Source organism: Callorhinus ursinus, unplaced genomic scaffold (assembly GCF_003265705.2).
Source record: "Callorhinus ursinus isolate GAN/ISIS: 27379988/994484 unplaced genomic scaffold, GSC_fseal_2.0 scaffold3, whole genome shotgun sequence".
In the NCBI taxonomy this organism is placed as follows: Eukaryota; Metazoa; Chordata; class Mammalia; order Carnivora; family Otariidae; genus Callorhinus; species Callorhinus ursinus.
In genome coordinates, this window is record NW_027397065.1 from 80,254,549 (window position 1) to 80,269,283 (window position 14,735).

At 43.3% G+C, this 14,735-nt stretch overlaps 1 protein-coding gene and 1 long non-coding RNA gene across 2 annotated transcripts in view; one reads left to right on the forward strand and one right to left on the reverse strand.

Annotated features, from left to right (window-relative positions):
• Positions 1–2,455: 2,455 nt before the first annotated feature.
• On the reverse strand, positions 2,456–10,691 carry LOC112819801 (uncharacterized). Its single transcript, XR_003206976.2, has 3 exons — positions 10,438–10,691; positions 9,422–9,482; positions 2,456–3,201 (listed from the first exon to the last, which is right to left on the reverse strand). It is a non-coding gene; the product is annotated as an uncharacterized lncRNA (long non-coding RNA).
• A 214-nt stretch (positions 10,692–10,905) lies between these two features.
• Positions 10,906–14,735, forward strand: part of MARCHF11 (membrane associated ring-CH-type finger 11) — a 99,534-nt gene continuing 95,704 nt past the window's right edge. The window contains exons 1-2 of the mRNA XM_025866682.2: positions 10,906–11,654; positions 12,877–13,032. Coding sequence (XP_025722467.1) covers positions 11,097–11,654; positions 12,877–13,032 — 714 coding nt within the window. The 5' untranslated portion in view covers positions 10,906–11,096. The remainder of the gene's footprint in view (positions 11,655–12,876; positions 13,033–14,735) is intronic.

Genomic DNA, 14,735 nt, shown 5'->3' on the forward strand with positions numbered 1-14,735 from the left:
GGATTTTTTTTTTTTTTTTTTTTTTTTAGTGGTGAAGCTACACTGATGATCTTAGTCACCTCTAGCAGCAGAAATTTCTTTTTTGGTCCGCTATGAATTAGATAGCATGGGAGGCATATAGCAGAGTAGTTCAGGGGCTGGGATTGGGAGTCAGACGGCCTCTGCGGCTTACTAGCTGCCTGAATGGGCACCACCACTCACTATCTCTGGCCTTACTTTCCCCATCAGTAGAATGAGGATAATCGCACCTGCTCCAAAGCACTGTGGTGAAGATTAAATAAATTAACACATGTTCAGTGCTTGAAACGGTGCCTGACCCAGTAAATGATCAGTCAATTTCAGTTATCATTGGTAAGTGCAAGAGAATTGTTCATGTAGTTAAAGGTTCCTTCATTTTTTTTTTAAAAGATTTTATTTATTTGACAGAGGAAACACAAGCAGGGGGAGTGGGAGAGGGAGAAGCAGCCCCCCCCCCCGCAAAAAGCAGCTCCCCGCCACGCGGAGCAGGGAGCCAGATGCGGGGCTCGATCCCAGGACCCTGGGATCATGACCCTCATGAGCGGAAGGCAGACGCTTAACGCCTGAGCCACCCAGGCGCCCCAAAGTTTCCTTCATTGTTAACGTAAATCTTCTTTAAAAGTGCTACAATCACTTCATTTCTCTTGTTCATTATATAAAATTCTTTTGGCTACCCATTACATACCAATGCATTTGTATTTAGCACTGGGAGCAGACCGTAAATTTCATATGTATATAAATGATCTCGCTTCAATAATTTATGATCTGCTGATGGAGAGAGACAAGCAGAGAGTAGGAGGAGGGCGCTGTGCTCCCGGCTCAAGAGGGCCCTGTGCGATCCCCGCCCACTCGGGAGGGGGCACAGAGGGCTGCCCAGAGGAGTCTAAGAAAACTTTTTAGGGGCGCCTGGGTGGCACAGTAGGTTAAGCATCCGACTCTTGGTTTTGGCTCACGTCATGATCTCAGGGTCTTGAGATCAAGCCCTGCATCCGGTTGTGAGTCGGCTTGAGACTCTCTCCCTTTCCCTCTGCCCCTCCCCCATACTCTCTCTCTCTCTCTCTCTCTCTCAAATAAATAAATAAATCTTAAAAAAAACCCAACTTCTTAATCTGGTTACTTTAAGTGGTAGAAATTTGTAATTAACAATATTGGAGGGAAATCTTCTGAACACCTGCCTCGTCATTCTTTGCAGGTTGCCCAGGCTGGCCCCTGTTCTGGGAGACTCATGCCCTTCATTATGAATACCAGTGATTATGCAAGGCTGCAAGGCAAACGCACCTCCAGTGGCTTAGTAAACTGCATATAGGGCTGTTTGCTCTTAAATGAACTCTTACTGTTAAGATTTTAATTTTTATTTATTTATCTTTATACCTTATTTAAAAAACAGTTTATTATTATTTTTTTTTAGTAATCTTTACCTCCAACGTGGGGCTGGAACTCACAACCCTGGAATCAAGAGTGACATGCTCTTCCAACTGAGCCAGCAAGGTGCCCCACTGCTAAATTTTTAAATTATTGGGTCTGCTTCTTTGGGAGGAGAGCTGGAATGTAAGCTGTTGTTTCACAAAGCTCCTACTCTGCTGACATTTCTAAATGTGTTATTTGTAATTTGCTGTGCGTAGGGAAATCAAGCATAGGTATTAGGATTATATTTAAAATCAAATATAACAGATCTAGTGGTTTCACTTGATAGGAAAGTAAAAGCATTAGTAAATGTGACTGGGGTGGGCTGCAGTGGTCTTCGGGAGGCTGATTTGTTTATTTTGTGGTTCTAAGTTGCATTTGGTAGAATAGTGACTTCTTGGTAATTAAATGGTCTTAATTCTTCTATAGTGATTATTTTTCCAACAGAAGGAGTGCTCCTCTTCCAGTATTTTAGTATGTAGTAGGTTCACTTTTATCCTGCTTATTACTGCCTTTATTTCTTAGGAACTTGAATCATATTCTCAATCCCCCTTCCTTGTCTCTACAGTCCTCATATTTAAGTCTGATATCCACAGCAGCTTCTCTAGCCTCTTGATTTCGTTAGTTGCTGAGATGGAAGCAAACCTGGCACGCTCCTATCTAGCCTTCAAAGCCCGGTTCAAATGACCCGCTCTGAGAAACTTTTTCTTGGGATAATCATCTTTCTCATGCAGAATTGTTTATATCTCTACTTCCATCGTCCTTTTAATCTACCATAACTTTTAATTTGCATACCAATGTGTATGTCTATGTGCCTATTTTTTTTATTTGGGCTATGGCTCTTTTGAGGTCAGGCCCATCCATCTCTCAAAATCCATTACACAAAAACCTGTCCCTTGGTAATTGTTAATTTTCCAAAATATGATGTTTTGTGATTTGCACTCAATCCTTTTTTGGTCATGCTCGTCATTTGTGGGACCCTCCAATTCCCCCACCCACTTATCCCCCCACCCATCAGCATACTGAGCTCATGTTTATAGCATCAAAAATTACTTTTTAATTATATTAACGTAGTCCATCTGTTCAAAGCTCCCTGCATTTAAGAAGCCTTGTATATAGCTGCAGTTTATAACTCTTGGTTTTTGCCTTTCAGTATCTTTTGGAGTGCAGTGTCATCTTGTTGGCTTAGCTGGGAGCAGCTAAGTTTGGGAGTTCTGTTGGACAGGAGGAAGGCGCTGACAAGTACTGTAAATCAAATGGGCTAGAAGTCAAATTCCAAGATGCGGAGAAGGTTGGTATCTGTTTTTATCTGTCAAGAAGTCATTTCTCTGGACACAGCATTTCTCTTCCTTTGAGGAGTTGCTGTTTGGCCATACCAACCATGTCATTCGGTTGAAGTTTAAATTTGGCGATTGGTCAGCAGCTCTTGATCCAGACTGAGTCACGGTCATTTTCTGAAACTTTTAAAGTCTGGAAAAGGGGTGGGTTGGGGTAGGGCTGGAGATGGGACATGGAATTTGTGATCTGGTGTAAACATGGAGCTGCCTCCTCCTCTTGACTGATCAAGGACCCTCTAAGGGGAATAGGCGCAGACAAGTACTCCTGTAGAAGAAAGAGAGAGCCGAGGATTCTATGAGTAGAACAACCAGGGCTCAGGTCAGTACCCAGTTGAAGCCAAGCTCCAGCACAGCATCCTTGTATGTTTCTGGCTTCATGGCTCTGCTCTTCTCAGAATGGTGGTGAAACTGACCAGGTGCCCAGGTGGTTAAGAGAAGTATCCTGAGGGAGAGTGGGCAGGGAAAGGGAGAAGAAAAACATGGGTGTTTCACTGTACTTACTTACTTCATTAATTTCTTTATTTTAATTTTTAAAAAGATTTTATTTTTAAGTGATCTCTACACCCCATTTGGGGCTCAAACTCACAACCTCAAGATCAAGAGTCGCATGCTCTAGTGACTGAGCCAGCCGGCTGCCCCTCACTGTACTTATTAATCTTGGATTGATCCTTAGGGACTCTGATAAAGGTATCCATAGAAGAGTTTGTCTGTTTAGCAAACTAATTTTCTGCTCTCCATCCAAACATCATGGAAGCATAACTCTCTTTAAGTTATCTATGGAACTCTATCAAAAACTTTTAAAAAGTAAATAATATTTCTTTTGAAATAAGATTTCAGTTAATATTTACTTATTTGATCCACATTTATTGAGTTCCCACTAATATCAGCCATCATTGTACATGCCTTAGAGAAAAGGTCCATTTAAACAGACAGACTTGAATTCCAGGTAGCTTACAATCTAGCACAAGAGTGAAAAAAATCTAAATAAGTGCATACCTAACCACAATGCAAAGCATAATGTGATAAAGGCCATAAAAAAATCTGTCTAATTTAACGTGTGAGTTTGGTATAAGAATAGATGATTTTCCGCTGAGGGGAATCAGGGCTGGCTTTATTCTAGGTCCTTCAAAAGCTTGGGTGGCCCTATGGGGTTATGCTGATTCGACTGCATTCCAGATCTCAGTCAGGTTTAGGATATTCAGTGTACATAATAATTCAACATATTTCTTTGCCTTCAACTTGCCTGGTAAAAATCCCTTCTGCATTACCAAGTTTCAAGGTAGCAAGACCAAGAAAGGAAATAATGTGGGTTTTTTTTAATATAATTTTTAAAATGCATTATGACTCTTTACAAATCAAACATACCCTTCATATATTATTTTATTGTCTTGAAGGTCTCAGAGTATTGGGGGAAGGTATAGGAAGGGTTTTGGGTAGAAATTAGGAAGCTAATTATCTCATAGCTTTGATGATTTTATATGCAGAGTTTAAATATCTGTTGAGTGTCCAGAGAAGCTACCAGATTCTGGGAGAGATGACAGGTCAGAGGAGTTAGTGAGGATCAAGGCACCTAAGAAGGGCAGAGGGAGGACTGGCCAGTCTGCTCAGATTTGGAAGCCTTCAAGAGTGGACGAGCCAACAGGAACAGAGAACAATGGAGAGATGGAAGAGGCAGAGATAGAAAGACTCGAAGGAAAGTATGGTACCAAACTTATGAGTAGAATTGATAAATGCTAGAATACAGTGTTGTGTAAAATCACATGGGGTGCATCATGAGTGATCAATTAGATTGGTCAGATATGGAGATCCATGCACCCATATTCCTTCACTTTCCTTTAAAGCCAGTGGCATGCATTTTCAGATTTCTGACATCTTCATTGAATGTGAAATCAAGGTGTAGGGGAAGCAATATTTTCCCTTCTTCCCTTCTAGATTCTTCTGGCTGGTCTCCTAATTAGAGTAAGATGAGACAGATTAATAGGAGAAAAACAAATTTAATTATGTAGGTATGGGAGCCCCATAAAACAGGACACCCAAAGGCAAGTGATGCTGTTGTGGCTTACAGACCATCCTGAGCTAAGGAATGGAATAGGGGCTTCGGGCATCAGGAGGGACGAGGGTAAGTCACAGGACAATATGAAGGGCAGATGTTTTGTAATTAGATGTTTGCCTTGCCACCTAACTTTTAGAAAAAGTTACCTCTGGTAATAGTTCTCTTTCTGGGCCATGCCTCTTATCTAAATTCTTAAGGTAGTTAAGGGAGAGGTAAAAGTTTTTCTTGAATCTGTTGGGTCTTGACTGCCTTCACTCCAAAATAATACACATGCCAAAATGACATATTTTGGTATCGTGTATTCTGTTCCCCATCAAAGGTCAATCAAGACTTTGATTTCACTTCTACATGATAGCAAATGACTAGCTACCAGTTGCTAAGAGAACAGCATAATTTTAGTTATTTTGGTTAAGCAATGAAAAAAATGTGCTATATGTTACACTATATCCTTCATTGACCTACAGATTGCAATCCTACCTGGGAACTAGGGTTAACAGATGCACAGTGCCTTAAAGGCAGAGGCCGGTTAGTGATTACCTGCCTGATTGACTGAATTACTCATCTATTTGTTCAATAAATATTGGCTGAACACTACTCTGACCAGGCACTGTTCTAGGCACCGGGGACAGAGCAGCGAACAAGTCTCCAATGGAGCCAGTGTTTCAGTGGAAGATGTTAGATAAGAAAGGAAGCAAACAAAATACACACAATATGTAAATGCAGGCATAGCTCAGAGATATCGTGGGTTTGGTTCCAGACCACCATAATAAAGCAAATATTACAATACAGTAAGCCTAATGAGTTTTTTGGTTTCCCAGTGCATATAATAGTTACGTTTACACTATATTGTGGTCTATTAAGCATGCAATAGTGTTATGTCTAAAAAAAAAGTACATACCTTAATTAAAAAATACTTTATTGCTCAACAATGCTAACCATCATCTGAGCTTTCAGTGAGTTGTAATCACTGATCACCATGACAAATATAACAATGATTAAAAAAAAGTTCAGGGACGCCTGGGTGGCTCAGTTAGTTAAGCGACTGCCTTCGGCTCAGGTCATGATCCCAGGGTCCTGGGATAGAGTCCCGCATTGGGCTCCTTGCTCAGTGGGGAGCCTGCTTCTCCCTCTGCCTGCAGCGCCCCCTGCTTGTGCTCTCTCTCTCTCTCTGACAAATAAATAAATTAAATCTTAAAAAAAAAAGTTCAAAATACTGTGAGAATGACCAAAATGTGACAAAAACGCTAATGCTGTTGGAAAAATGATGCCAATAAACTTGCTCAATGCAGGGTTGCCACAACCCTTCAGTTTGTAAAAAAACACAAGATTTGTGAAGCACAGTGAAGTGCAATACAAGGTAAGCTGGCATATAATGTTGAGTAGTGATATGAAAAAGAAGAAAACTGGGCAAGGGTTGTAGTTAAAATGGAGGTGGAATATTCTATTTCCGATAGGAAGCTTAAGGAAGGTCTTTCTGATGAGGTGCCCCTGAGCAGTGATCTGAGTGAAGTGACAGAGCGAGCCAAAATGACTGGAAAGAGTAGTGAAGAGGGAGTGTACTTGGGAAATCATAAGCTTGGGAGCTCAGGGTAGTAGGAATGAATAACAGGGAGGGGGGTGGGGTGGCAGGGAAGATATGGATATGTCTTAGAGATGTGTCCAGAGGCTAGACTGAAGACTTGTAGGGCATGCTAGGATTCTTGATATTGCACAAAGTATGATGGGAAGCCATTGGGGGGTACTGGGTAGGGGGGTGGGCTTACATTTGAATTGGATCATCCTGCTGCTAGAGGGGATGGATTCAAGAGTAAGAAGCAGGGTGATGAGAGGCTACTTTGATCTTCCTGGAGCACCGTGATGGTAGTTTGAATTGGATGGTGGGGTGGTGAAAAGTAGTAGTAAAATTTGGAGTATATTTTGAAAGTACATCTGAAAGAATTTTTTGATACACTGAATGTCTGATGTGAAAAATTAAAGTCAAGGATGACTCCAAGGATTTTGGCTTAAGTAACTGGATGAACAAACGACTAGCTCACTAGCATAATGCAGATTGGGAAATGAGCAGGTTTGGGATGTTGTTTGCTTTTGGACTGGGTTAGTTTGAAATGACTCTTTGGCATCTAACTAGAGCAGTCAAGAAGACACTTTGATTCGTGATTCTGAAGTTCAATGGAGAGGTTAGACTAGGAGATATAAATTGTGGACCGCTCTGCACACATCATTGTGTTGTAGGATGCTGATACTATTTTAGTACTGGATGTACAACAAAGCTATACTCTACACTGAATACTCACAATACACAGATTGCACTTCACTATCCTCTTTAAAAAAATCACCCTCCCACCCATACAGCATAACCTAATTGCTCTATAACATTTCTTTTCTCTTAGATATTTGAAAGCAATTGAGAATTCTGTGTATTATACTCAGTGACCACAGAGACAAATTAGTGCACCCCATCCAAGTAAATATTCTCTAAAACATTTTTCAAAAATATGTAACCACTAGGGGCACCCGGGTGGCTCAGTCAATAAGCGTCTGCCTTCGGCTCAGGTCATGATCCCAGGGGTCTTGGGATCGAGCCCCGCATCGGGCTCCCTGCTCAGTGGGAAGCCTGCTTCTCCCTCTCCCACTCCCCCTGCTTGTGTTCCTTCTTTCACTGTGCCTCTCTCTGTCAGATAAATAAATAATATCTAAAAATATATATATATCAAAAATATGTAACCACTACCATGTGTCCCTGCATATATTTATTCATCTTTTAACCACTAAATTATTTAATATGTATAATGAATATTTGCTATGAATTTATATTTACAAATATGGCATAGTCTATGGCTTAAAAAACATTTGTCATCAGTTTGGGAAAGAAAAAAATGTCTCCATTAAATAATTTTGTGAAAATGCAAGACTATCTTAAACTAAATGTCAGGATTTAAATAAACACTACAGAAGGAATTTGAAGGAAAGAAAAGCTAAACCCCCTAAAACAAATTAGTGCACCCCAAAGGTGCCAAGTGTACAATTGTGGAACAGCTTGAAGAATTTAACTTAAAAGAATTGAAAAGCAATTCTGAAGTGCTCTCCAGGCTAACTCTCCTATGGCTAACCCTCCTATTGAAGGGCATTTCAAGGTCATCACACATAATCTAGCTTCAAGGTCATTCTGAAAGCATTCTGACCTAAGTGTAGCATGAATTGTTTTCTATCTAAAATCCCTAAAGTGACCTGAGATGACAGATTCAGGATGTGGTAACAAGGGAAGTTCAAAAAGAATTCCTTAAGATATCCACTAATATCACCAAGTGACTTTTTGGGACATACTTGCCTGGTCCCCTCCTAATCTCTCCTTCATTCTTGGATTCAGCTCAAGAAACTGCTGGTATCTAAAGGGTCTGCAACTTCATAATGAAAGACCTGTTTTGGTGAAGGGTACATATCACTCTGCGTGTGCGTGAGGGGAGGGAGACATAAGGGAGACTTCAAGCATTTGTTACGTTATTTATAGCTTTCTTCTCTATATAGGTTGAAGCAGGTTGGATGTGCCTTTCAGTATTTGCTGAAATTGATAGAATTCCCTCTCCCCTCATTCATTTTTCAGTTGGTAGATGCATTTTGGCTACTGGATGCCTGGCAGTGGCTGCTGGTGCCCTGATGTTATCAGATGTCTGTGTCTCTATCATCTCTTTCACTTGGATGCCAGCAACTAGAGTGGTTCATCCTTTCTGTGTTCCCCAATGTTCTATATTTTTACAGCAGAGAATGTTTCAAAGTTACGAAGGTATTTTTTCCTTGATCCACCTAAGATTCACTGAGTTAACTGAAGAAGGATCACGAACAAATAAATTTCCCTTTTTCAGGGAAGGTCATAGAAAATGGAAAAAATAATGTGTTTATGTGGCTGCTCACTGTATCAATGAAAGTTAATTTTCTCTTACTGAAATTATTTTTCAGAAACAATCAACCAAGAGGACACATCTAGCACTGTGGCTCTTTCCTCCTTTATCCATGCTACTCTGCTGTTTGAATTGTTCCACATTGTTTTTATACAGAATCCACAGCTTTTATGCTGTCCTTCAAATAATAATGGACTTTATCACACTGGGTAGAAATTTACTTGTTATAAATTGAATTATTTAGGGGTTTTTTAAAAGACAATTCAGATAGCTTTTAATTCAATAACTTAGGATCAAGGCTTCTGACTACCATAAGACTGTGGTAGTATACAAACGTGGCAATGTCAGTTTGACAGGTGCAGACTGAAAATGAGAGCATATCTTACAACCACATTTCTTCAACATGATAAGTTCCGAGAGCATTCAGGGATTATTATTTTAAAAATATGCTTGCTGCCTGCCACTCTACTACCAAAAATAAGCTAGTCTGAGGAGGGCTAAGTGTTAGAGGACATTCCTGGGAACTATTTCATTCAGGACCATTTGTGTGTGACAAAGCATTTCTGAACTCTTTTTTACTACCTTCTTTCTCTGCTTTGCAGTCAAACCAGTTTATATCAAAAGAGCTGGGACTGTTTTTTTTTTTTTTAACCATATATACTTTGTACTGCTAAAATGTGTAATGGACAAATTAATTTAAGCTGGTAGTTTACCTCAGTCGTTTCAGAGGTAATGGGAGTCAGCACCATCAAACATACTGTTTTAGGAGACATGCTAGAAGATTGGAAAAAAAAAAAAATCACTGGGTGTTTGAGCCAGAAAATCTGAAGTCAGGGAGCTCAAAAGTTCTTTGTTAATAGTCTGGTGACCTTGAACAAGTTACTTTGCCTATCTGATCCTGGGTCTTCAGCTATGAAATACAGCCCAAAATGCCTGCCCAGAGAGAGTCGATTGTGCCAAAGATGTTAAATCGTTAGAATAGTGAAAATCACCATTGATTTGGATAGGCACATTGCACTATATAAATCCAATGCTTCGTGAGTTTACACTGAATGGATTTGGAAACCACCCTGCATGTGCACTCTTTTCCATCCAGCTCCCTGCAGGTATGGCAGTTTATTTTCAGAGAAGAACAGGGGAAATTTGCCCTGCCCAAAGAGCAGTCCCAGAGAGGCTTTGCGGAGTGGAGGTACAGAAAACTGGCTTTGGGTGCTTAAAATCACGACCCGAGGACACAGCCACTTCTCTGGGAGGGGAGGTGTCATTCGAGCCCTTTATAAAAGGACAAGGATGAAAGTGATCACCCGCACACAACGTGGCTCCAGGGTTCACTGGGAGGAACCATTCCAGGAAATGACCCAAGATAGTAACAATGTCACCAAGATATTTACAAATAAGCCGGACACTCACTGCAGGAGGGAGGGGGCGAGGAGGACGCGGGGAAGATTCAGGGGCGAGACGGACAGAGGGAGGCTATAGGTTCCAGAGACTTCGGTCTTTAGGGCTCTGGTGGATCCATGAGAGTGCCCTTGAGGGACAAGGTTCTGAGAGGGCTGGGAGCAATCGCCGGGCAGTGGTGGTTACAGTGCCCAGGGCTCGCGCACCTTTTCCTGACCCCTGCTCAGCCGGCTCCAGCGAGCCCAGGGCACCAGCCTGAGACCCCAACTCCCACGCGGGTCTCGGGTTCGACCATCCCGGCCCCACCCAGCCCCGCGCTGCCGCATCCCACTTGCCTTCCCAGTAACGGTTTCTGGACCCATGGCCTCAGACCCCTCCCCCCTCTCCAGACTCCCGAGAGCCGCAGTGCCGCGCCGTTTGGAGAGGGGTAGTCCGCCCCGGAACCGACGTGAGCTGCCCCGGGGCGGGGTCCGCGGAGGTGGCTCGGGGATCTCCCCTCCCTGAATTCCGGCCTGAGGTCTCCGCACCCCAGCCAGGGTTCGCACCCGCTGCCTCCACATCCCCCCCACCCCGGAACGCCCCCTCCGCTCCTCCCCGTCGGCCCCGCGCCAGCTCCCTCCACCTCCTTCCCCCGCCCACCACCCCCCAGCGGCTCTGCTCCGGTTCCCCTCCCCATCAACCGCCTCCCGCCCCCTTCCCGCCCCCCCCGCCCCCCCGCGGCGCGGCTCTCACGCGCAGCCGAATTCGGCGCCGCCTCCATCAGAGCCGAGCCGGCGGCTCCGCGGAGCAGCCGCTACTGCCGCCGCCGCCGGGTCTTCCGCGTCCCCTCCCCGTCCCGCCCCCCAGCCCCTGGCGCCCCGGTCCCCCTTCCCACCCTACTCCCTCCCTGCACTCCTCCCTCTGTCCTCCCGCCCCCTCCGTTCTCCCTTCGGCTACTGCCCGAGCCCGGCCCGCCAGCTGGGCTGACAGGAGGGCGGCAGCGACACCACCATGAGCTTTGAGGGCGGCCTCAGCGGCAGTCTGCGCCGCGGGGCGGAGAGTGGGGACACCGAGCCGCCCCCGTCGCCGCCGCCGCCGCCACCGCCGTCGCCGCCGCCGCCGGGAGAGCCGGCCTCGGTCCCCGCGGCCCCACGCTACCTGCCACCGCTGCCCGCGCCGCCCGCGTCCCCCGAGCGCGCCGCGGGACCAGACGAACCGCCGAAGGAGGTGGTCCCGCGGCGCCGGGGCGCGGACGAGCTGCCGCCGCCGCCGGTGCCCCTGCCGCCCGCCGGCCAGGAGGTGTCGGCGGCTGGCGACTCCAGGGAAGGTCCGAGGCGCCTTCCGGAGGCGGCGGTCCCTGAGGCGGCGGCGGCGGGGAAGGGCGTCCCCGGGGAGTCTGAGGCCGGTGCGGGCGGGGAGGGCGAGCGGCGGGGCGCCGGCGACCAGCCCGAGACACGCTCGGTGTGTAGCAGCCGCAGCAGCAGCAGCGGTGGTGGCGACCAGCGCGCCGGGCACCAGCACCAGCACCACCAGCCCATCTGCAAGATCTGCTTCCAGGGCGCGGAGCAGGTAAGGCCCCGGGAGACCTCGGAGCAGCTGGCGGTGGGCTCTGGTCGGGACTGGACCCGCTCCTGCTCGGGAGGATCGACCTTTCAGCACCACGGACAGAGCTCGCCTCCCCCTTCCTTGCCACCCCGCTAGTCTGGTCCGGCCAACTGAGCGACTGCTACTTGGGTTCCCTTTTCCCTTGCTGTGAAGGCAGATGAAAATGTCCCGGTGGCGAATGCAGGGTTTAATTTGATCTACACTTATTTTTTTTTTCCTACCTGGTTTTGCAGTTACGCATTCCTCAGGTGCTTTCAAGATCATGCCCTAAGTATCTCTTTTGTGAATTGCTAAATGGATTTTAGAAACAAACCTATGTCCCCTTTTCTACAAATGTATCCTGAGGTAGATAGTCTTAGAATACAAACTGGGGATGAGTCATGCCAAAACCAAAAAGGGCAGGGTCTTTACATATTGCAAGTTATGTTGACTTAATCTCACTGATGTGAAGAGCGTGTTAAAGTTTTTACAAGAGAAATAGGAATGTATTTTGACCTTGTGAAAGAAAGCCTATTTAGCTAACAATGTATTTTGTGTTTTGTTAGAAACATAAATTAAAAACTAAATTAAAAACTCCATTAGAGGTGCATGCAAACTTATATGAGAGTAATCATGGAGACAACAGGATAACTTATCTCTTACAAAATGTGGTCTGAGAAAACATTAGGTTTAATATTTTTAAAGGTAAGGAAATTGTGTAAGAATATGCAGGCTTTCAGGAATATAGTGCCCTAAGTCAATATTTATGATGCTACATTTAGAAAAAAATAAAAGCATAATGCTACTGCAAGCTACTTTCTGGGATGCCATGCATTTCTTCTTTAGCGATGATTAAGAATAACTGCAGAGGAAATGCATCTGACCATCCACTTAGAAGTTATTAAAGAGATTTCATAGTACAGATTTCCCCCAAGGGTATTGGGAGCTATATCTTGCAGACATTTTGTATGTTGGTAGAACATTTATGTCATAACTCTCAGCAATACCTTTGAAATAGTTTTAAGACTTCAGTTTCATTCCCATCAGAGGCATAAAAATTTAATTTTATTTTCTCGGATAGTTTGATGCTTGTATGCTTCCGGGTAAATGGCTTTGAAAGAAAAGAAAGCAAGGGTTAGTTTTTTGTTTTGTTTTTTTTTAATAGAGACATGAGCATAAATATTCACATGGGCTGTGTTCTTTTCAGGGGGAATTGTTAAACCCCTGCCGCTGTGATGGGTCAGTTCGGTATACACATCAGCTGTGCCTGCTGAAGTGGATCAGCGAGAGGGGTTCCTGGACCTGTGAGCTCTGCTGTTACAGATACCATGTCATAGCCATTAAAATGAAACAGCCTTGCCAGGTAAACATCCATGACATTTTTTTTTTTTACCCTGAAATGATTTTGCTAACCATGTGTGCACTTGAGTTCAGTTACTACTAAGAATATTTACATATGCTACTTAAAAACATTTTATGTAAATACAATAAAGCCAAGATTTAGAATTTGTTGAGTTGTGCTTGGAGAAATCTGTGACATTTTTATCTGGGAAGCTAAAGAGACATCTTATTCAAGTGGTTTCCTTTATTAGTTTGTTACTTTTTGATAAACTTATGCCCATCTTTGTTTGGGGCAAGTTGGTAAACTGTCTTATACTTCAATTAAACTAGTTATTAATTAGAAATATTACACAATTTATTTTAATAATAATATTGTTAATTATGCACTGAAGCCCAAGATGGGCTCTGTTAATGGGAGACACATGCAAGTAAAGCTGAACTTTACTAGTCTGGAAACTTCAGTTAAATCTATTAGTTTTAATCTGAAAACTTTTTTCACTTAACTAGGCTCTTTTTCATGTGATGCATTTGGAAGATTTGGCTACTTTCATTTGCTGTGTTCAACTACATAGTGGATGCAGAAGTATTTCCAACAGTTACTCTCAATAATACCACTAAAATTGTGTGTATTCTTAAACTTTTTGTGTATGATCACATAAAACACAATACTGCAAACGCCCTTGGGAAAAATAGGCTTTGGTTTTTTCCATGGTGAAACTGATTCAGATTCTTTGAATAGACTGGTGGGATGTAAAATTCAAAATATTAAGAATGACATATTAAAGCAGAATAGTGTATACTTGAGATCTGGTGGTGATGTGGGGCTGAAGTTAAGCAGAAATGAAAGAGTAGGTTCAAAACAGAGACGAAGTACACAGTAGAAGGAAGGGGGGAAGGGGATCGAAAAGTTAGGAGGGGAAGAAAGTCATAAAATCTGGTGTCCCTTTCTGTTTAAATTAACCAAAGTAATTTGCATTGAGCAATGTAAAATAGGTGAAACTGTTAGGGATTGCAGAGGGAACCTGAAAGCTGAATTACTACTGCATTAATAATTTAATTTAAATTTAAATTTCATAGATTTTAATTTGTGCATCCTTCGTATGGCTTGCAATTAATTTGCATCTTTGATAGTCATCATTTAAAGCATGATTAGCAGGCATGAGATGAAAATGTGGATTTTTTCAAGTTGACCAAAGGCTTATAAATAATTTGGAGAGAAGAAGAAGAACTAATGTGGATAAGTGATGCTATCATGCTGAAGATAGGCACAAACCTGACGCGTGTTCCCAGAGCCTCTAATTGATTGAACTACCTGGGTATCAATTTATGGATCTATCGTAGCTGTCCTGAGAAACAGTTGGAATCATGTATGGATATAAGGGTAAGAGTAGTATCAGTGGATGTACAATAATTCTATGACTAGAAACATGGGGAGATGAGAAAGGGGGAATTTGGAACTCCAGTGAAAAGTCCCATGAGAAGCATTATGGCCAGATGTTCTAGAGCTCAAATAGAATGCTAAGTATTTCAGAAACTTATGGCTACCATATATTAACTCATGTGGGATGATTCATTTTGAAGTAAACAGAAATAGGTCTTTGATATAATTTTAAAATAAAGAAGAGACAAAGGGCTGGTGGAAAAAGTACTGTTTACTAATTCTATAGCGAAATGAATTGATTGCTACTATGTTTTCCTTCATTCATAAAACAAATCATTCAATAT